A 25,814-nucleotide genomic window follows, 5' to 3' on the forward strand; every position below is an offset into this window, starting at 1 on the left:
TGGCCCACAGCAGCCTCGCAGCATTTGCAGGGGAAAACCCTGCAGAGGTGGGGGAGGCCAACTCCCAGCCTACAGGGTCAGGCAGGGCACTTAGGTGAGCAGAACAGGCCAGGCAGAGAACAGGAAGCATATGTCCCAGGAGATGATGCCACTGAAGAGCCGTTGTGGCCAGATGGCCATTCTTCACAAGATGCTGGGGAGCTGGACTTTTATGTGAAATACACCAAGTTTTAAAGGTTGGCTCAATTGTATACACTGCCTAGGCCAAGAAAACACGCTGGCAGGGTGCATCCGGGCCGGGGCCCCAGGTGGAGAGTACTGCTGAGGCCCTGCCGCTGACAGAACCTCCGAGATGGTGGGCGTAAGCCAGTGGTTTTCAAGGTTTTGTTTATTTGAGTAGTTTGTAGCCATCATCATGTTTGATCCTGAGAGGCAAGCGAGGGAGAAAAAATTCTTGGACCCATTTTAAAGTCTGAGACATTGAGGCCAAAGGGGGCTTCTGGCAGGGTCAAGGTCACAGCTAGTAGAGAAGACAGCTCTGAGGCTGCATGAGGCTGTGTCCCCAGCAACAGCAGGCCCCAAGCCTGCCCTAGTAGCCACGCACACAGACGTGTGTCTCAGCCTGGGCGGGGGGCCCCTCCCACCCCACCTCACCCCACCAGGCCTGGACCCTCTTAGCTGGGCCATTCCTAGTCCCCTGGAGAGCCCACCACCCAACAACAGCTGTAATGGTGGCTCCCTGTGCACACTCACACACACACCTGCCCTCCATGCACACAGCTCCAGGACAGGCAGCCCGGGCAGAGGCACACAGCTTTCTCTACAGGTGCACAGCGCACACACACTCAAGCTCCCTATGCAGCGGAAATACCATAGCCTTGCCCATCATGGGTATAGTGGCAGGGGAAGGGGTGGGGGGCGGGTCCCTGGGTAGGCCAGGCAGGTGGCCATGGCCAGTGTGGCAGCCTCACCAGTTGGCCTTCACTGCCTTGATGTCACTCACAAGGTTCTGGGCCAGGCAGATACCAAAGATCTGTAGGACAAAGAGGCAAGTGAGGGAAAGTCTGCCGGCAGGGCAAGGGTGTGGGGGGGCATGCTGTGCTGAGTCAGTACCTGGAGGAGGGCGATGCCCACAAAGACCCCAGCCACAACGATCAGGTTGTCCTGCAGCCACTTCTCAAACTGGCCCACACAGCCTTTGGTGTGGATGGAGCCCTGCTGCTCCAGCTCCTGGGGACACACAGGCAAGGGGCTTGGCCCACCCACCCCCATAGGCCTCCTCTCAGCCTAGACTGCCAAGCTTGTCTCCACCCCAGGGTCTTACACCTTTGCACCTGCTGCCTGGATGGAGCTCTACCACAGGGCCTTTGCATGACAGATTCCTTCTGGTCATCAGAATCTCGGAACAGATGCCCCCTCCTTCAGGAGGTCTTCCCTGACCACCCGGCCCCAAACCTATCAACCTCCCTTACTTTATTTGCATTCAAGCTCTTGGTTGAAATTGTCACATTACTGTTCACATGTATTTATCCATTAGCTTTCTTTCTTTCTCCCTCTACTAGTGTGGGAGCTCCTTGAGAACAGGGGCTCTGTCTACCTAGCTCATGACCATGAATCCCTAGCATCTAGGGCACTGCCAGGTGTGAGCACCAATGGGTGCTCGACAAAGAGCTGCAACAAGCAAACACACTTGTGTCTGTGCTCATGGGTCCACTGCCCCCATGTTTGGAAGTACCAAGCTCTAGATGCCTGGATGGTTCCTAGGACTCAGTACCCCCTCCCCCACAGAATTCCTGAGACCTCACAGAGGAGCTTATGGGAGGCTGCCCTTTCCATCCCAATGCCCCCAACTCTGTCCCCACCCCTCTCACCAGCTTGAGCCGGACATCGTAGCCACACTGGGTGTTGAGGACATCTTCCTGAGGAGAAATAGGCCAATAAGCGAGTTGGTGAGGGGATATCCCACGGGGGCCCATGACACCCAGCACTGGAGTGGTTCTTGCTTCTCAGGGGAAGCAGATGGAACCATGGACTCCGCCATGCCCACCACTCCTAGACAAGGCTCACAGAGGCCCATACACCTCTTTCCTTGGTGCCAGGACACATGGCTACAAATGCCAGCCTGAGCTGCCTTCTGTTTAGGAATCCTGCCTGCTCGTGTTTTCTAAGAATGGGAAGAATCCTGGCCCTCAGTGTCCCAGGTGAACTGTGCTGGGAGAGAAGTCACCAGGAGAAGTTTCTGCTCTGAAGAAAGCCATACAAGGGGTCAGAAGCCCCACGCCCGACCACACCAGCATGGCGGCCCAGCGGTGTGGCAGCTGCCTCACTACAATCATAGAGACAGGTTTTGCTGAAGGGGCGCAGGCCCCACTGCTGCCCACGGACACAAACTCCTCAGTGTAGGAGGGGTGCTCCCATGTAAAATGACCCCCACCCCCGGCACCCAAGGCCCCCAGAGCAGGGCTGAGCCCAGCAAGCCCTGTGGTGGATTTTTCCCATACTTGGTCTGCGCACAGCAATGCCCCTGCCCCTCCTTACCACATCCCACTCACCGCAGGGTCCCGGACGCAGCAGGAGAAGGGCACCCCGCAGCGCTCCCGGCTTGGGTTCAAGTCAGTGCAGTTGAAATAGATATTGAGGTTCCAATCATTAGGCCCTCGGGCTCCGCAGCAAGACCACTAAGGGGCGAGAGGAGAGCCCTAGGTGAGCCAGGCCCACCCCAGGAGCCCCATCCAGTTTGGAGACAGGCCCAGGCTACAGGGAGACAGGGCAGGGCTGTGCTGCGAGGGGGTCTAGGGGCAGCTGGGCAGGTGGGCCCCTCCTCACCCTCCCAACTGAAAGGCCAGACCTAAGCCCAGACCATCAGAGCATCACTATGCTCCTGCCCAGGTTGGTGGGGGCAGGGGGGTACTGGGAAGGGGTGCCCTGAGAAGTGGGTATCAGGCCAAGCCCTGTGGGGGAAGGTACCACTGAACCCCATGTCTGTACTGGGTCTCCCCACACTTGCCCCAGAGATTTTGCGAAGACTTTCTCTCTTCCTCTCTGCAGGGACAAGAGGGTAACCCTGTCACCGTCATACACCCTTACACTTCATAAATGCCACGGCAGCACCTATATCCCCAACACCTCTACCCAGAATATCGTGCACTGCCTCCCTAGGCGTGGCAATAGTGAGTGTGAGGCCGCACTGAAACTAGCTCGTGAGTCAGGGGAGGCAGGAGCACATGCCTTAGACCACCCAACACAGAAACCAGCCCTCAAGGGACCAGCTTAATGCAGACAGAGATAGGCCCCTATGGGCAGAGCAGGGAGAGTGAGGCCTGGCCAGCGGCTCTGTGTGCACAGGTCCCAGCAAACAGCCTGGCCTCTGCCTGCCTCTTCTCGCTCTGCTCAGCACTGATGTTCCTGTTGGGGAACATCTGCCCCTCTTTCCACAACCCTGCTTCTTCTCCAAGGCCTTCCTCTTCTCCACCCTTCCTCATTTCAGCTCTTACCACTATTCACAATTTTGTATACACACGTGCGCGCGCACACGTACATTTGTCTGTTTTGCTTATCATCTGTCTCTCGCCCCAGACTGCCATCCCCATGAGGACAAGTCCCAGCTTTTTTCACCACTGAATTCCCAGCAACCTTCCCAGGGTCTGGCACACAATAAACCTGTACCAATTCTGTGTTGAATGAACAAATAAATCATATCCTAACTGCCTCACTATATGTCTGCTCTGTCCTGAGTTGAAAAGTCCTCCAAGAGGTACCAGCTCTGGTTCATCTCTGGATCCCGGAATAGTCTCTTGGGTTGACGGCCCTGAAGGCATGTAACTGTGGAAGTGGATGTGACTGGGTGAGACTATGTGTAAGTGGGTGTGAGTGGATGAGGAGGTGCAGGCAGGAGGTGTCTAGGATCTCGTGAACTGTTCACTGACTGCTTCTTCACATTGGTTAGGTATAGAGTTTAAGAGCAGAGCTTTGGTTGAGGGGGAAAGTCTCAAACTCTAACATGTCCAGAGGCCAAACAATAAAAATGAGAGAAGAGGGCCAACAGGTATAATAAAATAAAGAGTGGCAGACAATGGCAAACAGAGAGCTCCTATACCAGCAAAGGGGATAGCAGCAATGTAACCGCAGCCAAGACTATGGGTCCAGAGTTTATTAGAAGGGGAAATTTATATTTTTATATCAAATTTTCTCCTTTAAGTGTATTGTAAACCTTGGCCTACGACCTGCCAGTTTGGAGTCTCTGGCCTCTGTTCCCCAACACTGGGTCCTTGCAGAACTAGGCATAATGGGGACCTACAGGGATCACGTAAACTAGCTTCCCCTCAGACAGGGGCCTCCTGGCTCTTTTCCCCGGGGCATGGGTGGAGGAATGGTCCCAGCACACACGGGGACTTATTCTTTCACACATCTGCCCAGCAGGAGCCTCATGCAGGTAGCCCAGGCTGGTGCTGGACTCACATATTCCTGAGCAAAGTCAATGAGGTTCTGGAGGTCAATGTCGTCCCGATAGGCCTTAACATTGTTGTTGATGAAGAAATTGAGCTGGTCTCGAATCCAGTCCTTGAATACGAAGGCCAGAATCCCTGTTGCCAGTTCCAGGAAGAAGATGAGGCCGAGGAACACGGAGAACTGGGGTGGGGGACATACAGATTGTAGGGATCAGAGGTGCAGGGCCTGCGGGTGCCACGGGGCAGAGCTCCACCCCCACCCCAACCCAAGAAAGTGGAGAGTCCCCACCTTTTCTCCCATTAACATTGTTTTATGATGGTGAAGGACAGCACTGCTCTTATAACCCACTTATTCTGCTTCCTCTGGTAATCATCCTGTTTTCGTTGAAAAACCACCCTCCACATAGCCTTTAATTTAGTTCCTGTGGCTCAGGCAGAGCCACCTCCACCTCCTTCCCCATTCCCAGATAGAGGACATAGCCTGTTAGAGGAGCCCACCAATCAGAGCGCTACCTCTCCCAGGGCCACAGGGATTGGTCCAAAGACAGCCAATCTGGACCAAAGAGATGCAAAGAAGGGACTGCTTCTGATTCTTGATTTCTACTCAGGTCCTGCTCTCAGTCAGATGAAACCCATCTCAGGCTCCTCAGGCTCCTCAGGCTCTGCGCTGACAGCAAGGAGCCTGCTTGGGATTCTTTCCTTCCTTCCATCTCTCCCTTCCTCCCTCTTTCTCTCTCTCTTCTTTCTCTTTCTTTCTCTCTCTCTCCCTCCCCCCCTCCTCCCCACCTCCACTCACACATGCGCATATGCCTGCACTCACTCTCTCAAAATAAACTTAAAAAATTAAAAAAAAAAAAAAAAGACTGGATGGTTAGGAAGAGAGAGGTTCAGCCTCTAGTAGGGGTTCCCGGAGGGGCAGTATGAAGCTAGCCCCCACCCATTCATGGGCATCCTTCCACCCCTTGGGGAATGGAGCCAACTGGAGGGACAGAGAAGAGAAACAGAGAGACCAGGCCAAGTGACATTGCGGTGGCCCCTAGATCCAAATGTGCTGACACCCAGCACACCCCTGGGCTTCCCATAGTGAGCCCATAAATACCCTTTCATGCTTAGGCCCCTGGGTTTCAGTCATAGCAGAAAGAATCCTATATAGGTAATACAATTCTGACGATTACTGTTATAATAACGTAATAATAAAACTACCCATTATTAAGTACTAACTATATAGATGTGGGAGGAGGTTGGGGTCCCCAGTGGGCCTAGGTGAGGGTGTACTCACAAACTTGAGCAGGAAGGTGTTCTCCCGGAGGGCCCCGATGCAGCCAGCAAAGCCCAGTACTGACATGACACCTCCAACCACTACGAACAGCCATACGGGGTCGAGGCCTCCCAGATCTGTCAGCGCTGAGATGTTAGAGAGAACGCCCTGTGCCAGGGGAGCAAAGGCAAGTGGTCGGCCCGATCCTCTCACCACCTCAACCCATGGCAGCCCCACGCCCTACTGCACCACCTTACCTTCTCACCCCAGGCCCAGAGGCCAATGGCCAGGAACAGGGCTCCCAGCACCTGCAGAAGCAGCATCAAAGAGCTGAGGGTTGGAGCAGCATCCTTCCCCACCCGGACAGAGCCCCCTCCCCCCTAGTACTCAGGGTCTTCAGGAAGCCAGGAGGAGAGAGAGGAGGAGGGGTGGGTCCAGGGTCCTTTCTACCTTTCCAAGAATACATTCCAGTGTTTCTCCCCCACAAAACACAGCCTGGAGGATGGAACCCACCTTAGCCCTTCCCAGAACTCAGAACTGGAGCAGAGGATGGCCAGGATACTCCTGCCAAGCAGCAGCAGCAGCAGCAGCTATGTCCTGAGCCTCTCCTCCCACCAGACCTGTCTGAGTTCTGGGCTCCTAGCCTCCTTTCTGCTCCTTCCCAATCTGGCCATTCCACTGCCCTCCAACTCTGTGATGGTTGCCCTACTCCATTTTCTGTTTTCATAGCTCATAAGCAAAGACCCCTGAATGACAAGGAATCCCAATGTGAGCAGGATCCAGCTGAGGGACTCTAGTCTGGGCAGGTGGCTGTGCCCTTGAAAACTTCTGGCCACAGTTCTGCCTGGGCCTTCTAAGCACAACCCACCATCCGGCCTCAGTTCCTTACTGGGAAGAGCCCTGGATGTCAAGGCTATCAACCTGAGACTGGGCAGCTTCCCGGATGTTCAATCCCACAGGAAGAGTGTCCCTCCTGCCCCAGCCAGCACAAGGCCGTGACCCCACCTCTTCAGACCTTCCCCACCCACCTGCTTTCATAGGCTCCTCCCCTTCCCCCCACGAATTCCAGTCAATTCCACCATGATCACCCACTTTAACGCCTTCCTCTCTCTGACCCCAGACTCCTCCCACTGCTGTATTCTTCTCTGGAAATAGCTTTCCTTCCCCTCACCTCTATACTAGATCTGGAATGTGAAACCAAACATCACTTCTCCTGCCTCATCCCATTTGACCCACCCATGGCCTTTAGACAGGTGACTGACTACTACTTTCTCCTTTCTGAACCCCTCCTTGGTTACCCAACACCAATCCTCTCTCTGCTCCTTTCCCTCCCAGGATTCACTGCTTCACCTGCCCTATGCACATGGCCACCCCCCCCCCCCCCCCACCCCCAACCAGGTTTAACCTTCAGCCTTCTGCTTTCTTCCTCCTCCACACTTATTATCCACACCATCAGATGCCGACATCTCCCAGATCTCCACCCAAACCTCTCCCTGGCTCCAGACTCCTATGTCCAACTGCCTGCTGCAAACACCTCCAAGTCCCAGGCCCTGTTCCGTGTGCCGGGAATACATCAGAAAATAGAACAAATGAGCTCTCTGCCCTCATGGAGTTTACACTCCAGTGGGAGAAATCCACAGTGAGCAAACAAGGTAATTTCAGATACCAACAGATCCTTTAAAGAAAACCAAACAGTGATGCAGTGGGGAGTGACTGGGGGTTGTGGAGGCATGCTTCAGTTAGGGAAAATGGGGATATTTTAGCTGAGGTCTAAATAGCGAAAAAGTGTAGTGAGAAGGAAATTCCAGGTGGAGGGACTGGCAGAGGCCCAGAGGTAAGATCATGTTTGGTGGTGCGAGGGATAAACTGAAGGGCAGCAGGGCCAGACTCCAGAGGGTGCTGGAGGCCATAGGAGGAGTCTGGACTGTATTAATTGTGGGAAGGTTCTCAGCAGGGTCTGCTTTCCTTTAAAACAAACAAAAATCTTGGAGCCTATATGATAGGCACCTCCCTCCAGCCACCTTGACCCAAACCTGAAACCCTCTTGGCCCTCCAAGCGTCCCAGTCCTGTCAATTCAGCCTCCTAACTTCCCCTGGAGCCTTCCTCACTTCCCACTCCCCAGCCCCTAGCTGTGCCCCAGCCCTCCTCCTAGATCTCCCACTTCCAAGCCCCATGCCTCTCACCCACTCTCCCCATGCAGCTAGACAGATCTGCCTCTAGTACAAAAGCCAAAGCAGACCCATTATCCAGCGCTGAAGCCCTCACTGCTCTACATTGCCCTCAACATAAAATTCAAGCACCAGGCCAGCCTTTCCTGCTCTGGCTCCCCACCCCCACTCCCCTGCAAAAGTTGGTGTGCCTGCAAAGAGCCTGAGTTTCTCTTGCCTGTCCCCCTTGACATGGGGGGTTGGGGGGAGGGGGGTGGGACTCACTATGCTCAATGCTCTGCCTCACCTTTACCCACTGCCCTCTTGGCTCTGTGCTTACTGGCCCTGTCGTTCTAGGTTAAATGACTTAACATCTCTGTGCCTGTTCCCTCATCTATAAAATATAGATAATAAATAAAATAGCTGTGTGAATACAAGTTAGAATTCATTTAATCGGCCTAACAACCCTGAGGGGCAGGCTTCATTACCCCCACTCCCAGGAAGGGAAGTTGAGGCCCAGAAAGAAGTGACTTGCCCAGTCTCAGAGCTCTGCTTGCTACACCCAGGCCTCCAGACTTCCCCACCAGTACTCTCTGCACATTGCCCACACCCTGGAGAGCTGAGCATTGCTGGAACCAGAAGGCCCATCACACAGGGGCGACTGCATGGGCAGCATGTGGGTGGAGGGCGGTGCCAAAGTCTTGCTGAAAGAAACAGAATGGGCCCGGCATTTTGACACAAGGCAGCAGGAGCAGACTGCAGAGGCAGCAAGCAGCCTTGGAGATGGGATGGGGGAGGGAGAAGGGAAGATGACTGGGGAGGGAGAAGGGAAGATGACTTGGCAGGGCCCTGGGGGCACAGATGCCACCCGGGGAGGGGCACTTGAAGCTCCCTTCTCTGGCAGGGGCAGCAACTGCCCGCGAAACCTCGGTTTTGTCAGCTGTAGAATGTTGAATTCTGTTCCCCAGGGCCACCTCAGGACGTCTCAACAGGGGAGATCTCCTGCCCCCAGCAGAGGACTAGAGCTATTGGCCCTCCCCCAGCCTGCAAGCCTCCTCACTGAGGAGCAAGACCCACACACCACCCCTTCCCCGCCCCCCCCCCCCCCCCAAAGGAGCTTAAGGCTGGGTGAGGGAATCCGGCCCTTCCCTTCGCGGAGACACTTCCCTCGGTGGGCTAAACAAGGGTGGAGTTCAGCGAACACCCCACACCCCAGAGTAGCAATGAGGCTGGATGGGAGAATGGGCGACGGGGCACCAAGAGCATCCCTGGGACCCTTCCCCTTTCTCCACCTGGACTCTGGAAGATACCAGGAGACTCCACCCCCACATCCTACCCCGGCGGCGCCTGGGACCCGCCTCCAGCAATCCGGGACTCTCCGTAGTTCCCCGGAGTGGTCCTGGGAGTGGGCGTGGAGTGGGAAAAAGAGATGGGGGCTGGGGGGAGATGGGGGGGAAAGACCGCTCTCTGCCTTCAGGATTTGGGACCGTCCCCCTCCCTCCCCCCCAGCCCCTGCAGTAGGGGGCTGAACCTCCTTCTCCCGCCACCTGAATTCAGCACGGGGCCCAAACCCACCCCGCTCTCACCCAGAAGACAATGTTGAAGCCAAACAGGAAGTATTTCCCGCAGCAGCCGACCTCGGGTTCCTGGAAGTGCTGGTGCTTGCCCGGCATGGTGAGCAGTCGCCCGCCGGCCTGGGACCGGAGATGGGGCTGGCCCGGCCCTCCACGGGCCGCCCTGGGCTAGAGCCGCCCGGGGCCTAGCCCGGCGGCTGCGGCTTCATGGCCGCGGCCACACAGAGAGCCGGTCGGGTCCCGCCCGCCCCGCAGGGACCGCCCCCGGCGCCCCGACAGCCCAGCTCCCAGCCCTCTCAGTCCCCTCAAAGCCCCGCCGCCTCTAGGCCTGACTCCGCCTCCGTCCTACTCTGTGCCCTCGGAGCCCCGCCTCTAGGCCTGAGTCTGTGACCTCCGGGCTCCGCCCCAGGCAGGTTCCGCCCCAGGCAGGTTCCGCCCCAGGCAGGTTCCGCCCCAGGCAGGTTCCGCCCCAGGCAGGTTCCGCCCCAGGCAGGTTCCGCCCCAGGCAGGCTCCGCCCCTCTGCCCGACTCGGAACCCCGCCTCTAGGTCTGACTCCGCCCCGAGCGCCGGCAGCGTTCTCTTTCCCCCCCACAGCGTCCTAGGGACCTGAGAAGCTTGACGATGGCACCGCAAGTCGCAGGTACGAAACACCCTCAGTTGCTCTTACCCCACCAGGCACAGTACCAGCGCCACTTCAGTCCCCAGCCTTGCTGTTGGAACTCAGTCCTGGAGAAGAGTAACTGATGCTCTAATGAGCAGATGGGGATGGCGATATGGATCGTGTTTTTAAAACACAGGACATTTTATTACAGTGTAATCGAAGCAGACGCACTTTTCACTCAACGGAAATTAACTCTACCTACACTGGCTCAAACTCAGGCCTGATGACATCTAGGTCTTGTGAGGGCCGCGGCCTCTGCTCCCCAACACTTCAGTTTTGCCAGGGGCATATACTCGACCCCCTGGCTCAATGACCCTCTGACATTGAAACCTCGCCGACTCTTCCCATCTTACCCCTCTCCCCATACTAGATGGATCCCTGATTGGGCCCTTGGGGGGGGGGGTGTCTCACGCGAGCCCCTCAAGGCAGGACAGGAGATTAAGGTTTTGGGGGGCCCAAATCTTACTCAATTTTAGAACCCTCAAAAATAATTCTAATAATTCTAATAATTCAGAAGTGAGTGTTTATTTGGAGCAGGAACAGAAAGGGGCTTAAACTTCATCACCTTCCAGTTAATCCATCTCAAACCTAACCACCACTGTCTGTCTCATCTATCTACCCGCCTCCATTCAGCCTGACTCTGAGGCAGGCAAGGCCCAGACAGCCCTGGCCACAGCTGAGGAAAGGGCAAGTAGACACACAGGACTCTCTCAGTCCTTAGCTCACCACATGTCTGTGAGATAGTGGGGTTCTGCCTGTAAGCCTCCAACCCTTTTGATCTACAACCCCACTTCCGAGGCCCCACCCACGGCTGCTTGAGGGAAGGTACAGGATACTGGGGAGGCTCCAAGGCTATAAATCTGATGAAAGGCAATTCATAAAGGTTTAAAGTAGAGTGATTACAAAGAGGAAAGCCCATCCCCCTCCTGTCCTTGAGCTCCTGCTCTCAGAGTGTCAGTGGTCTTGGGCCTGCTCCCCCAAATCAGAAGAGTCTGGCCCTCAGGTCACCCAGCCTCTTTCTCAGGGGTGCAGAGAGAGTAAGTGCTGGATTGTAGGGTTCTCTTGCCATCTTTCCACCTTCATCTGAGCTCTCCTTTCCCCAGTGACTCACCCCCAGCCCACCCCCCAGGTGAAATAAGGAAACTCAAGGCTTTCCTCCACCTGTTCTGCATCCTCAGGATGGCTCCCTGACCACAGATCTATGCCTAGGCCCCAACTCATGTTAAGCAATGTTCATATTCACTCCAGGACAAGTGAGAACCCGGTTCTCTACCCCCTAGTCCTACCCAGCATCAGCACTGTAGCCCAGCATCCCCTTACTTACAGACAGACAGACAGACAGACAGACACACACACACACACACACACACACACACACACACAGAGTGAGAGTCTCAGGAGCAGCTGAATCACACCACAAACTTATTCTTGGCTAGGGAGTTGCTCTTGGTGGCAGTGTCTGCATGGGCCTGGTACCCAATGACGATCTTCGTGGAGAGGCCCAGGCGCTCTTTGTACACACGCCTGGGGGAGGAGTAGGAGAAGAAATTAAATAGTCAGCAGCAAGTCCTGGAGATCACCTGGGACCCTGGGTCCTTTGCCCATACGTCCTACCCTAGTTCCAGCCACCATCATTCTTGTGACGTCTTACCCATGTGGAAACCCAAAATATGACTCTTTACGCAAAAGAAAAGAGTCCTGCTGGAAACAGCTTGAAACCTGGATTCCAAACCCTCATATACATGGGTAAGGAAAAAAGAGGAGCTGACATGGAGAGTTCCAGAGGTCTCCCTCACAGGCCAAGCCACACCACCCTCAACTTCTCCCCTGGAAGAGACCCTGTGCCAGAGATATCACTCACCCAATGTGCAGCACGCCCGCCTGGTTCTCTGCCTCCCTGGTCCACACAGCAATCTTGTCTCCCTTGGTTCGGATGTTGATGACAGCCCCACACACCTCCCGGCTGTGCTCCTCAAAGCTCTCCCCAATCAGACACAGCAGCTGGGGCCAAAAGGAAGGATGGTGAGACCTCCACCTCAGTTACAGGGACTGCCCCACTGTCCTTGATGGTGCCACCACACCAGCCAGCCTCTTCTCTTGGGGACCTCCCCCGCCTTCCCTCCCCTCCCAACCTCCACTCACGGTCTCCAGCCACAGGCGGTCCAGCTCACTGTGACGCTGCTGCTTGGCAAGACTGACCAGCCAGCGGCCACCCCTCTTATTCCTGCTATCTTCCCACATGGGCTCAATGCCATCCTAAGAGGTGGAATGACAAATCAACTGCCTCCCTTTCTTCAAAGGGAAGTGGGGACCCAACCATCTTCCCAGGCGCTGCTCTGACCCCTAAATAAGCCACAGTAGGCCAAGTTCCCTCTTGCTTCCATTCCCTCTGTATGGGCAGCTTCCACCATCAGCCACTCGACCCCCCAGACCCTCCTATGAGCTCCCACAATCCCCTGATCCTCAACACTGGTCATCTTTTGTAGCCTTGTCATATATGTGTGTATGTTTGTCTCTTTTACTGAACTGAGCTCCTTGACGCAGGAGTTCAAAAGGGGGAGGGTTGATTAAGAAAGCCTCTGGGGCTACCCTAGTGTGTGGAAGACCAGACATCCCAGGCTGGGCACAGACCCCCTGGGGAAGTCTTTAAACACTGATGCCAGGGCCCCACAGTACATACCTGCTAGGTCAGCACCTCCAGGGATGGGCCTGGACACTGATGAGGAGTGTCCTCGGGAAATTCTGATGCATATGCCTAGTTCAGGAGCCAGGCCAGAAACCTGGGCTCCTTCCTGGTCCCCCTTCTCCCCTCTCCCCTTCCAGACTCATAAATGTCCTATAAGTACAGCTCTAGTCTGACACTCTACCCAAGCTTCTGTATATAGCATTTCCTCAGATTGGAAGTCCCACCTTGGCTCTGAGGAAGGCTGTCTGTGGCACCCCACCCCCAAACTCTCCATGAGGGAGGAATGCAGAAGCTGAGCTGAGGAGAATCAGCCCTCCTGTGGCCTGAGGGAGCGGGTGGGCAGAGCTTACCTTGAACAGGGCGTAGTCACAGCCAGAAGAGAGCTTACTGGCCAGCTGGATGTGACTGTACATCCTGGAGAGAGCCCCCCACCCCGCCCCAATCCAGGCTGAAAGTCCAGACTTTTTAAGGCCTGGTTCCAACCTGCCTCACCGCCCCAACTTCTTACCAGACCCCACTGTTTTCCACCCACCTTCAGGCCTCCAAGCCTTTGCTCACTCACCCTTCTCACCAACCCCTTGCCCTCTTCTATCTCTACTTACCCAAACCGTCAAATCCCACCTTCTCCCTGGAGCCTTCCCTGACCATCCAAACCCCTCAGGAGGCTTTTAGAGCCCCTGTGCCGGGGCAGGGGGTGTTTTGGGATTCACCCATGGACACTATCAAGCAGCCTAATCCTCACTTTGTGGCTGAGACCAGCTCAGAGAGGGGAAAGAACTTGTCCAGAGTCACAAAGCCAAGGAGTGGCAGAGTCAGGGTCAACTCCTGGCTCCTCCCGCCTCTCAGACTCTCTTCCAGGTGTGCAGGATGGTTTGGTGTTGATCTGGCTGTATTTCATGGACGCAACACACACAAACAAAAAAGCTTCCATGCTGCTCTGGCGTCTCAGCTCCTCCCCTGAGACTCTCTTCCCTAAGCCCCAAGAAGTTTTCAGGGGGGCCTAGATCCTAGTCCCAGTGACCCCCACCCCCAAGCAGAACCCACCAAGCCTCAACCCTCAGCAAATGCTGAGAGGTCGCAGGGAGGGCTGGAAAGTGGTGTAGGAAACAGCTCCCTGGAGGGGTAGGGTCTAGGAAGGACCCCCCTGGCTCTGGCCTCCTCTACAAGCAACAGACACTCACGCCCAAAAGTCCTCCACGGTGTCAAACTTGGTGACCAGATGCAGGTTGTCCTGCCAGGCTCGGCTGCGGTCATTCTTGAAGAACCATAGAGCCCACCTGGGGATAGGAGAGGCCAGGAGGAAGCAGCGAGCCCCTCCCAGGCCCAGAACCTGCAGCAGGTGCTGGCAGGGAAGTCCCACCCCTTCAAGTATAAATAAGGAGATGGGATTTAGGTACGGCCTCTGCACGGTGACTGGAGTCAGTGATCCTGAAAGGCTAGGACAGGATGGGGGAATTGAAGCCAGAATCTCTACTGGGTTAAGGCCAGAAGAACCAACGGGGCCCAAGTCTTAGGCTAGCTCTGACCTTTCTTGGATGAGGGAGTGGGGGCAAGAGAGCAAGGCCGGGTGCAAGGCCACAAAGCCTGCCTTACCTGTTCAGCAGCGGGTGTAACTCCAACTTGATCCTCTGGGGGCCCCCATCCTGGGCTTCCTTCCTCCTCTGGGACAGCTGATCCCCAGGGGGATTCAGAGCCCCCTCAGCCATCAGGACAGCCACTGCTGCCCCCTCTTTCTCTTCCTCTTTCTCCTCCTTCTCCTCCCAGTTTTGGATTCCACCCTCAGCCTCTCCAACCTGACCAAAGAAAGAAATCAGGGTGAGCAGCAAGCTCCAGCCCAGCCACCCCAGCCCCGTCCCTTGCTACACGAGGGGCAGGAAGGTGGACTCACAGGGCTAGCAGTAGCCATGCAGCTGCTTGGGCTTCGTCCCAGTTGGCCCCCAGCTGCGGGCTTTTAACTCACTTGTGCCACCCCACCCCCCAGAGCATGGGATGGGGAGGAGTCAGCGTGGTGTTGGGGGAGCTCAGAGGGGAAAGGGCTTGTGCTATGCCTTCCATCAGCAAGCATTTAGTGAGCACCTTCCGCATGCAGGGTGGGAGGGGGACAGTGTGACCAGACAAACCCAGCCCTCACCCATAGGGTGCTGGCCATGCGAGGGCTGGGACACATGAAGCTAAAGGTCAATATTAGGGGTCTGCCCCTAGTGCAATCACGTCTCACAGAGGACGGGCCTAGAGTTTAAAGTGGACCATTCCAGAAATGGCAGAAACAGCAGCTCTGACAGTGTTCATAGCCAGGTCAGACCTTATACACACATTGGGGTATCTGTTTGTCTCTGTTGCCATTCATTTAGCTACCAATGTCATCTGACACCCATGTTTATCTGGTCTCTGGGAACATCTGAGTTTTTTAAAATACATAATGATTTTGGGGCGCCTGGGTGGCTCAGTCAGGTTAAGCATCCGACTTCAGCTCAGGTTGTGATCTCCTGGTTCGTGAGTTTGAGCCCCGCATGGGGCTCTGCGCTGAGAGCCTGGAGCCTGCTTCAGATTCTATGTCTCCCTCTCTCTCTGCCCCTCCCCCACTCACGCTCTGTCTTTCTCTCTCTAAAAAATATTTTTAAAATGTTTTTAAATACATAATCATTTAGAAACAGGGAGACTGTATATTAAAAATCTACATTTTTGGTTACTCTTGAAAATTTGGGAAAGTCTCATGACACTGGAGCCTCCACCTCACGGATCCACAATCCAATATGCACCCCCCCCCCCCCACTGGCCCACTGCACTCCTGCTCTTCTGAGTGTTCTCAGCATTGATAGGGAAGGGGGAGGGGCAGTGCAACAGTCACATAGCCTAGGTTCAAATCCTCCCTGCCTGACTTCAGCCAAGTACCTGAACCTCAGAGTTTTCAGTTTCCCTGTCTGTAAAATAGGAATGTTAATGATATATAATTCAGAAGCTTACTGTATTAAATGATATAAAATACATAAAGCCCCTAAAACAGGGCCTGCTGCAGTGGTCAATACAAATCAGCTGAGGGCTACCTTAGGGTGCAGGAGGGAGGGGTGGGGAGGGGAAGAGGGAGGAAAAGCTCTGGCTACTCTTTCCCTGCCTTCTCAGTAGCACCCTTTTCTGCAAGGGCTGAGGCCTCCCCAAATTTCTTAAGGCTTCTCACCCTCCCCTTGGCCACTTTTAGGGTCTGAGATCTATAAAGTGACCAGTCTCTTCCCCTCTCCCACACCCAGGGAAGTCCATGACCACCTGGAGTCAATATCCGCCCAACCCCCATCTCCTAAGCTCTCATACCTGCCAGGCACGGGGGTAGGTGCTAGAAGGAGTGAGGAGCAAATAATGAGTGACCCCTGTGCTCTGCTCTATCAGGGGAGCCAGACATCAGGTCCTCTCACAAAGACCTGTGTAATCACTAACGCAGACCTCTGAAGGAAAGGAATTTGCAGATGGGGAAAGATAAAGTCCACAACCTGAACTGGGGGATTTAGAATGGCAGTTCTCAAAAAAAAAAAAAAAAAAAGAGAGAGAGAGAGAGAGAGAGAGAGAGAGTGGCGGTTCTCAAGTGCACAGATCAGAATCACCTGCAGGGTTTGTCAAACAAGCTGCTGGGCCCTACCCCCAGAATTTGATTCCTTAGCCCTGGGCTTGGACCTGAGAATTGGCATTTCTCTCTTTTTTTTAACGTTTACTTATTTTTGAGAGAGACACAGTGCAAGCGGGGGAAGGGCAGAGAGAGAGGGAGACACAGAATCTGAAGCAGGCTCCAGGCTCTGACTTGTCAGCACAGAGCCCAACACGGGCCTCCAGCTCACAAACCATGAGATCATGACCTGAGCCGAAGTCAGACACTTAACTGAATGACTCACCCAGGTGCCCCTAAGAATTGGCATTTCTTTATTTAAAAAAAATTTTTTTTTATTTTTTATTTAAAAAAAATTTTTTTTAATGTTTATTTATTTTTGAGAGAGACAGAGACAGAATGTGAGTGGGTTAGGGGCAGAGAGAGAGGGAGACACAGAAGCAGAAGCAGGCTCCAGGCTCTGAGCTGTCAGCACAGAGCCCGACATGGGGCTCGAACTCACGAGCTGTGAGATCATGACCTGAGCCAAAGTCAGACGCTCAACCGACTGAGCCACCCAGGCGCCCCTAAAAAAATTTTTTTAACGTTAATTTATTTTTGAAGGAGAGAGACAGAGTGTGAGTGGGGGAGGGGCAGAGAGGGAGACACAGAATCAGAAGAGCAGGCTCCAGGCTAGGAGCTGTCAGCATAGAGCCCGACGCGGGGCTCAAACTCACGAACCGCAAGATCATGACCTGAGCTGAAGTCGGACGCTTAACCGACTGAGCCACCCAGGTGTCCCAAGAATTGGCATTTCTAAGAAGTTCCTTGAGGATGCTGGTCAGGAATCCCATTTTGAGAACCACTAGCTTAGAGGCAGTTCATGGATGAGGTGATGTTTGAGCTGATACCTAAGGTATGAGCAAGAGTTAACTAGGTGGGTGGAGAAGGGCATGTCAGGGAGCAGCATGTGCAAAGGCCCTGGGGCAAAGGGAACATGGGACACTGGAGGAAAAAAAGGAAGACCAGTGTGGCTGATGCCTAAAGGAGAAAGGGATAGTAGGTCTTGATCTTAGGAAAGTGAAGGGCCACTGAGTGCTTCGGGTGGCTATAGATGGACTTTCCAGCAAGTTCTTTGGGCTGCTGTGTAGGAACAGACCCTGTGGTAGCAAGAGGGAGTGGAAGAAGATCTATTAGGTTGTTAATGTAATTGTCCAGGTGACAAATCTGGTGACAGGGAAGATAGAACATGATGGATTTCAGAGGTGTTTAGAGGAAGACTGGGGTGTTTGGTGATGGATAGGCTCTGGAGAGGTGAGGCACAGTGTCCCAACTACCTGCTGCTACATAATAAACCACCCCCAAATTAATGGCTTAAAACAGCAATAATCATCTATTTTGCTCACAGATCTACAATTCAGGCCATGCTCAATAGGGACAGCTCACCTCTGCTCCAAAGTGCTGTCAGTTGGAGTGGCTTACAGGCTGGGGCTGGAGTCATCTGCTCACTCAGTGGGGCAGCTGAGGCTGGCTGTCAGCTGGAACCTCAGCTGGGAGTGTTGGCTGGGACAGCTCTGTGTACCTCTCCATGTGGCCACTTGGCCTCCTCACAGCATGGTGGCTAGGTTCCCAGAAGCGGCATCCCAAGAGATGGGAAGCAGAGGCTGCCAGTTCCTTAAGGCCTGGGCCCAAAGCCTGGCACATCATGTCCGCTGTATTCTATTAGTGTCCCAGGGCCCACATTCAAAGACAGGGACATAATCCCACCTCCCAATTGGAAGAGTATCCAAGAATTTTGGACAGAGAATGCACTGGAGGAGGCCCAGGCTTGGGGAAAGATCATGAATCTAGATCTGATGGAGAAAAGGGGAGAAAGGACGCTCTTCAAGTGCCAGACATGGTCTTAGCTGCCTTAGAGTCCTGGCCTAGAGCCTGGCATGGAACGGTCCTGCCAGCCACAGTACCCCTTCCCACCATCTTCCACATTTTCCAGCATGGGGCAGCCCATGGAGTCTGGAGTTAGGTGACTAAGGAAAGACCCCAGAAGCAAACCCCCTGGTCCCATGGGGTCCTATGGGTTGAACAAGCTGGGGCTCTTGAACCCCAATCCTACCATACCGTTCCTAAAATGTCTTGAATTTGCCCATTCCTCTTACTTCCCACTGTCCCAGCTCCAGGCAAGCCCTGCCATCTCTGGCCTCGGCCACTGCCCAAATCTCTCCTAACATTCTCCTTGCTCCTACTTTCCACCTCCCTATAGAACATTCTCCACTTGCCTCAGAGGGCTCATTTTAAATATTAATCTGATCACTTAAATCCTCTGTTTAAAACCCTCCAGGACACCCAGGGTGTGATCCAAAGTCCAGGTTCTGGGCCTGCTAGTTTCTGCATGATCCAGCCTCATAGTACCTCAAGCACACTGATCCTCCAACAGGCCAGATTTGCTCCTGCCTCAGGGCCTTTGCACTGCCATGCCTCTTCCAATTTTTGTGTGACTGACTTCTCTTTGTCCTTCAGGGCTTCGCTCAAATGTCATCTTTTTTTTTTTAAGCTTTTTTTAATTTATTTTGAGAGAGATATAGAGAGCAAGCAGGGGAGGGGAAGAGAGAGAGGGAGACAGAATACCAAGCAGGCTCCATGCCCTGTCAGCACAGAGCCCGATATGGGGTTTGAACTCACAAACTATGAGATCCTGACCTGAGCCAAAATCAAGAATCGGATGCTTGACTGAACCATCCAGGCTCCCCTCAAATGTCACCTTCTTAGAGAGGTCCTCCCTGACCACCTTATCTAAAGTAGACCACTCTCCATAGCATAATTTACGGAGTTGTTAAGTCACTATGTTGTACACCTGAAACTAATTAACATTTTGTGTCAACTAGACTTCAATAAAAAATAAAGTAGACCATTCTCCCCCATGCAGTCTTTAACTCATCACTGTTTTATTTCCTTTTTAGCCCTTAGCATCACTCATTCATTCTGTCAGCTATCCGGTCAACAAATACCGACTTAGCAGTTACTTTGTGTCAGGCACTGTTTTGGGCCCTGGGGAACACAGATGTGAATGAAATTGATGGGCCCTCCTGCTTCACAAGGCCCTGGGACTAAGCCCTTGGACTTCATCACTGCTCTGTCAGCACTTGCCATTTCGTGATCTCCTCCAGTCATGGGCATCAAACGTCACATATACAATATACCCCTGGTCCTACGTGAAATCCAGAAGAACACATCCAACAGCCTGTTCACAGCTCCACCCAAGTATCTAATGTGCATCTGTCTCAGGCTTATTGTATCTAAAGTGCAATTCCTGGGGCGCCTGGGTGGCTCAGTCGGTTAAGCGTCTGACTTTGGCTCAGGTCACGATCTTGTGGTTTGTAGGCGTGAGCCGTGTGTCAGGCTCTGTGCTGACAGCTCAGAGCCTGGAGCCTGCTTCGGATTCTGTGTCTCCCTCTCTCTCTGCCCCTCCCCTGCTCATGCTCTGTCTCTCTCTCTCTCTCTGTCTCTCTCTCTCTCTCTCTCTCTCAAATAAATAAACATTAAAAAAAAAATTAAACCAAAGTGCAATTCCTGACTTTCTTCTGTCTCCTGTCCCCAGACCTGCTCCTCCTATCATCTTCTCCATCCTCCCAATTGCTCATCCAAAAATTCTGGAATGATCCTGGACTCCTCTCTTTCTAGCTCATCAGCACATCATTATGTCCAGCTCTACTTTTTTAATGTTTTTATTTATTTTTGAGAAAGAGAGAATGAGCAGAGTAAGGGCAGAAAGGGAGGGGGACAGAAGATCCAAAGTGGGCTCCCCGCAGAAAGCAGCAAGCCTCATCCAGGGCTCAAACTCACAAACCGTCACCAACCGGGAGATCATGACCTGAGCAGAAGGCGGTCACTCACCCGACTGAGCCACCCTGGTGCCCCAGCTCTACTTTAAAACATATCCAGGATCCAGCCACTTCCATCCACCTCCCGTCACCCCAGCCCAAGTGGCTGTCATCTTCCCTGTATTATGGTGATGGCATCTGAACTGGCCCCCACCCACCTTTGCCTAGGAGCAATCTGCTCCCTACACAGCAGCCGTTAAAAATGAAAGGGGTGCCTAGGTGGCTCATGGCTCAGTCAGTTAAGCGACTGACTCTTGATTTTGGCTCAGGCCATTTTCCCAGGGTTGTAGGATCGAGTTCTGCGTTGGGCTTGCGCTGAATGCAGAGCTTGCTTATGATTCTCTCTCTCTCTCCCTCCCTCTCTCTGCCCCTCTTCCCTGCTTGTGTGCTCTCTCTCTCTCTCTCTCTCTCTCAAAAAAAAAAAAAAAAAAAAAAAAGGAAAAAGATCACAGGGCTCCTCTGCTCCCAGGAGAGGGTTTGCACGGCCCCAGAATCGCCCTGCCTCCTCTCCTACTCCCTGTGCTCCAGCCGCGCCACCTCCTGGATGGTCTTTGTTCAGGGCCCACTCCTGCCTTGGGACCTTACACCAGTCCTGCCCTCAATTCCTAACTCAGGTAAGGCCTTCCCTGCCCGCTGTATGTAACCGTCCAAGCCCTTAGCTCCACGCCAGCACTTTCCATGCCCTTCCTTACTCTTCGCTTCCTGTCCCAGCACAGCACCTCCCGACACACCATATAGTTCACTTACTTATTTTACTTATCTGCCTCCTTCTACTAGAACATAAGAACCCAGGCCTCTTTCCTTCACAGCTGTGTTCTCTAGTACCTAAAGTAGGGCCTGGCTCTTAGCAAGGCCTCGGAGGTCAGAGTGAGGAGGCAGGATTGACCATTAGATGTAGCAAGGTGGACATCCCTGATTTGGACAAGAGCAACACAAACGAAAGCATCTTATTTGGCCACTAGTTCTTTTGGTGTCTGTCGCTTCCTACCAGAATGTTAAGTTTTAGAAAAGCAAGGACTTCATTGGTCTTGTTTTCTGCTGAATCTCTGGTACCCAGAACAGTACCTGGCACATGGCGGGCACTCAGGAAAAGCTGATTGAAAACAATAGATGCCAGTGGCCAGTCATAGGACTTCTCCTCTTTGGGTGTTGGTTCCAACATCTGGAAAATGGGATTGAAAATGCCTGTTCTAAAGGACTGATTTTAGGGATTGATGATATAATGCCTGGGACACGGTAGGTGTTCAATAAATATCACATTCCTCTCTCTGTTTCCAGCCCCCACCGGCCTGCCTCTCCCCCCACTCCCCACCCTGAGGCCTCTGGACAGCCGGAATGTTGATGAATGTTTAATCGCCCCGTCAGGCACCACACACAGTGTTGTAAAGGCCCATCTGGATTTTCGCAAAACCCAGGAAGGGCTGGGATCACCAGGAGCCTCATGATCCTCTTAAGAGGATGCTTTCTGCTCCAGCTGCTCCAGCTGTTCCAGTGAGGATTTTCTCCCAGCCCTACCCTCCCCCAAGCTTCAAAAACCATTCTCCTTAGCATATTCTCAGGAAGAGGAGAGGGAAGAGAGGAATGGAGAGACCCATTTTCCTGGGGGAGAGAGAATGGAAACGAGGAGGGGGGGGGGGTCCCTGAGAACTCACATGTTTAGGGCCTGGCCAGAGAGAGGCCCAGGGGCCTGCCCTAAAGGGGGAAGGGGGAGCATGTGGGCTGCAGTGTGATACAGGGTGAAGTATCCGTTGTGCTGGAAAGTGGCGGCCCAGTAAGTATGCTCCGTCTTCTGGAGATAGTACACGTAGAAGGAGACCAAAAAAAAAAAAAAAAAAAAAAAAAAAAGTAGCAGATGTTAACACCTGGTGAATCTAGATGAAGAATATTTGGGTATTGATTTTATTAACATTGCAATTTTTCTGAAGACTTTATTCACTGTACTATGCTTGCAACTTTTCTCTAGGTTTGAAGTTTTTCCAAATAAAAACAGTTGGGGGCAAAGAGAAATAGTGACAAAGATGCTAGTGGCCCACTCAGTGACCATTGTCCCCTTGTCATACTTTGGCTCTGGGAAGTCGTATGCCTGGCTAGATGACCACAATTTTCCAGCCTCCCTACAGCTAGGCATAGCCAAGAGACATGCAGAAGTTGTTAGCTTCCAAAAATTCCTCGTGAGAGAGACAACTGGCAGGTGTTCTTTTACCCTACTTCCCCTCCTCCTGCTTTCTGCATAGATATGATGGCTGGAGCTGCGGCAGCCATCTTGGACCATGAGATGACCTTGAAGGTAGAATCCATGTACTAAGAATGGTGGAGCAGGAAGAAAGGAGTCTAGTTCCTGATGAATCTGGACTTTTCCACCTGCTGGATCCTCTGCCAAGAATGCTCACCATCACTTACTTGTAGGGTCCTTCTCATCTTTCAAAACCTAGCCAGAATGTCACTTTCTCCTGGAGGCTTTCTGTAGGTGCCCCTTCCTTCCTGGGCTCCCGTAGCCCCTGTGCTGCTGTTAAAGTCCCTGATAGCCACTTGCTGTGAATCCGAGGACTCGTTGCTACTCATCGCTTTGGCCCCTCGGTAGCATTTAACCAGCTCTCCTCTAATCCTCTTGGTATCCCTACTACCACTCCTTCCAGTTTCTCCTCTTCCCCGTGCTGCTCCATCTCAGTCTGTTAGCCAGGTCCCCTGCCCCTGGCCACACAGGAAGTTTGCAGTGCCTCAGGATTCTGTTCTGGACTCTCTCCTTTTTACTCTCCAGGTTCTCCTGTGCAACTGCACCCTCCCCATGGCTCCAGCCACCACTTCTGTGCTAATGACCCCAAATCCAGCGGTGTGCTAGGCTGGCTTAGACCAGCTTATGAGAGCAGTTATTAAATCTTCAGGAATTTCTGAGCCAGGTGTAAAGTCATCATTTAAAAATTAAATTCTATAAACTTATGGTTATATAAAAATTATGTTTAAAACATAATAAACACTCGGGATGCCTGGGTGGCTCAGTCGGTTGAGCATCCGACTTCAGCTCAGGTCACGATCCCACAGCTTGTGAGGCCAAGCCCCGCGTCAGACTCTGTGCTGACATCTCGGAGCCTGGGGCCTGCTTCAGATTCTGTGCCTCCCTCTCTCTCTGCCCCAACCCACTCGCATTCTGTCTCTGTCTCTCTCAAAAATAGATAAACATTAAAAATGATAATAAAACATAATGGACACTCAAAACAGAACTTTCTAATTATTTTACTATTTTCCATTTTCTCTTTTCCATTTACTATTTTCTATTTTCTTAAGATTATTTTTACCTATTTTGTCTGTATGGTGAAAATACCGTAAAAGGCCATACTATGGCCCATCTCTTCCCAATTCTCTGCTCTGTGACACTGAAATCAATCATGGTGGGGGGGGGGGTGGGATTTACCCCATGGATGTGGGCAACCTCTACAAACCAAGGTACTTCTCTGCTTAGAAAGGCATGTGTTAAAGATTTCCTAGTACACCATGGCCCAGATCTATATGTGGAGCCAGCCCTGGGTGACTTCCTGAGCTCCAGGCTCAGACATCCTACTGTCTGCCAAACACCTCCTCTAGTTCATCTGTCAAGCACCACACAGTCAGCCCCAATCATGCCCCAAAGAAGCTCCCCATCACCCCCACCCCCGAGGCTGCCCCATCTCCTCAATGCCTGTTTCATTTTGCAATAGCATCTCTCACCTGCTGTCCTGGGAACCTTCCCCGACTCATCCCTCTCCCTCTTCCCCAACACCTCAGTTACCTCCTGAATAATACCCAACTGTCCCTCCAGCCTTCCTCCAGCCTCCCTTCAGCTTCCATAGTTCGGGCTCCATCATCCCTCCTGTGGATTCTGCCCCAGCTATCTTGTGATCTTGCTGTGTCCTCTATCCAACCCACCTCTATTTAGTCCCACAAAACGCAAATCGCATTTTGGTCTCTCTTGTGCTTAAAATCCTCAGTGACTTCCCAGTTCCTACAGTTGGAAGTACAGATACCCTTCACGTGGTCTTTCTCTCTTCCTCCTGTCCCTCCTGCTTGGTCCTTCTTCATCACCGATTCTGACATTCAGGGGCTCTTAGTCAAGAGTCGCAAAAATTGCTTCTGGCTAATTTACGTAGATAAGGATTTTATTATCCGACACTGGAGAGCTCAGAAACTCTCCAGGAAGGCCAGAGAGTCCCCCTTCAAGACCACACTGCCTGGAATAACGCCCCAAATTGCACCGCCAAGCAGACCCCCTGCCGCTACAGCCCCCGCGGATAAGGCAGCTTTTCCTGTTGGTGCTGGACACTCCCAGAAGCAGTGTCACCGCTGCCTGTGGTCCCTGGTAGGAGCTGCTACCACCAATATCACCTGCCCTCACCAGAGCAGACTGCCCTCCTTCCCTGATTCTTCGGGTTGCAAGTCTGGGACTGGCCTGTCTGGGGTTGAAGTCACAGGTCTTGGCTGCAAGAAAGGCTAAGAAAAAACCTTCACCTCCTAGAGGGGGAGATGGACCCTGGCTCATAAGGTGGGAGATTCCCCCCAATATAGGAAGGGGAGAGTGTCAATGCTGAGGGCTCAAAAATAATGACAAATGTCCCTTATGCTAGCTTTTAATATTATACAAGTAAAATACTATTCAAAGTAAAATAACCAAGCAGCATAAGAAGGAAGGTGATAAAATGGAAAACTTTCTCTCCCTGAGTGTTCTCAGCCCCACTTGCCAGGGGCAACTACTGTGAACAGTGTTTTGGAGGTCCTTGCTGGTGTGGTCCTTATATATCTAGATATAAGTAAATGTGTACATATTTGTATATAAGGGGTCTGTATATAACTATGTGTATGTATGTATCAAAATTGACTAGTTCCATATATGACGGTTTAGCACATCAAGCTGTCACTTTACACTATTTCTTGCTATACTCCATGTCAGTACACATGGGTCCTGCTCATCCTTTGTAACAGCAACATAGCATTTCACTGGGTGGATGTAACACACTTCCCTAGCCAGTCCTCTATGGAGGGACACAGATTATTTCCAGTGCTGCAGTGAACATCCTTGCACAAATGTCTTGCATGTTTGTGTGAGTAAATCCAAGGAATAAATTCCTGGAAGGGGAACTGTTGGCTCAAAAGGAGCATGCATTTATGTTTTTGGTAAACATTGCCAAACTGCCTTCCAAAAAGCATGCACCAATTTGCAGCTCTAGCAGTGGCCTATGAACACTTTATTCCAGGCCCTGCACAGTCTGGCTGCCTCCTCACCTCATCACCTGTCACTTATACACCCTGCATTTCCAGCCACAGTGCCTTTGCCCATGCTATGTCCACAGCCTAAAATACCCTTCCTGCCTGTCTTCCAGGTAAAAATCTTGCCTCTCCCAGGAGACCTATCACAGATGTCACCTCCTCTGTGTAGATTTCCCTGACTCCCCTAAGCTGCCAGAGTTCCCTTCCTCTAGGATACCATAGCTTCTTGGGCATAATTATGTCATAGCTCCAACTGAGGGCCTATGTGTGCCTGGCATTCTATGGCCATTTGACAATCACCACCATAACACACACACACACACACACACACACACACACACACACACACACACA

The 25,814-nt window shown here is 52.7% G+C and overlaps 2 protein-coding genes across 3 annotated transcripts; both read right to left on the minus strand.

Moving 5' to 3' along the window:
- Positions 1-370: 370 nt before the first annotated feature.
- Positions 371-9,762, minus strand: TSPAN17 (tetraspanin 17). 2 transcript variants are annotated; one of them, XM_049648645.1, is made up of 9 exons: positions 9,441-9,760; positions 5,964-6,014; positions 5,728-5,874; positions 4,459-4,629; positions 2,553-2,678; positions 1,872-1,919; positions 1,114-1,230; positions 972-1,033; positions 371-425 (listed from the first exon to the last, which is right to left on the minus strand). In XM_049648645.1, the coding sequence occupies exons 1-9, from the start codon at positions 9,525-9,527 to the stop codon at positions 389-391; spliced, it is 846 nt and encodes a 281-aa protein (XP_049504602.1). In that variant the 5' UTR covers positions 9,528-9,760; the 3' UTR covers positions 371-388. The 2 variants fall into 2 exon arrangements, with proteins under 2 accessions (XP_049504602.1, XP_049504603.1); XM_049648646.1 differs by lacking the exon at positions 1,114-1,230 and having other exon boundaries at positions 9,441-9,762.
- Positions 9,763-11,499: 1,737 nt separating this feature from the next.
- On the minus strand, positions 11,500-21,387 carry EIF4E1B (eukaryotic translation initiation factor 4E family member 1B). Its single transcript, XM_049648902.1, has 8 exons — positions 21,291-21,387; positions 14,665-14,717; positions 14,370-14,569; positions 13,958-14,053; positions 13,127-13,190; positions 12,233-12,346; positions 11,952-12,091; positions 11,500-11,614 (listed from the first exon to the last, which is right to left on the minus strand). The coding sequence occupies exons 1-8, from the start codon at positions 21,385-21,387 to the stop codon at positions 11,500-11,502; spliced, it is 879 nt and encodes a 292-aa protein (XP_049504859.1).
- Between the last annotated feature and the right edge of the window lie 4,427 nt (positions 21,388-25,814).

The sequence above is a fragment of the Panthera uncia genome (genome assembly GCF_023721935.1).
Source record: "Panthera uncia isolate 11264 chromosome A1 unlocalized genomic scaffold, Puncia_PCG_1.0 HiC_scaffold_17, whole genome shotgun sequence".
Classification (NCBI taxonomy): domain Eukaryota; kingdom Metazoa; phylum Chordata; class Mammalia; order Carnivora; family Felidae; genus Panthera; species Panthera uncia.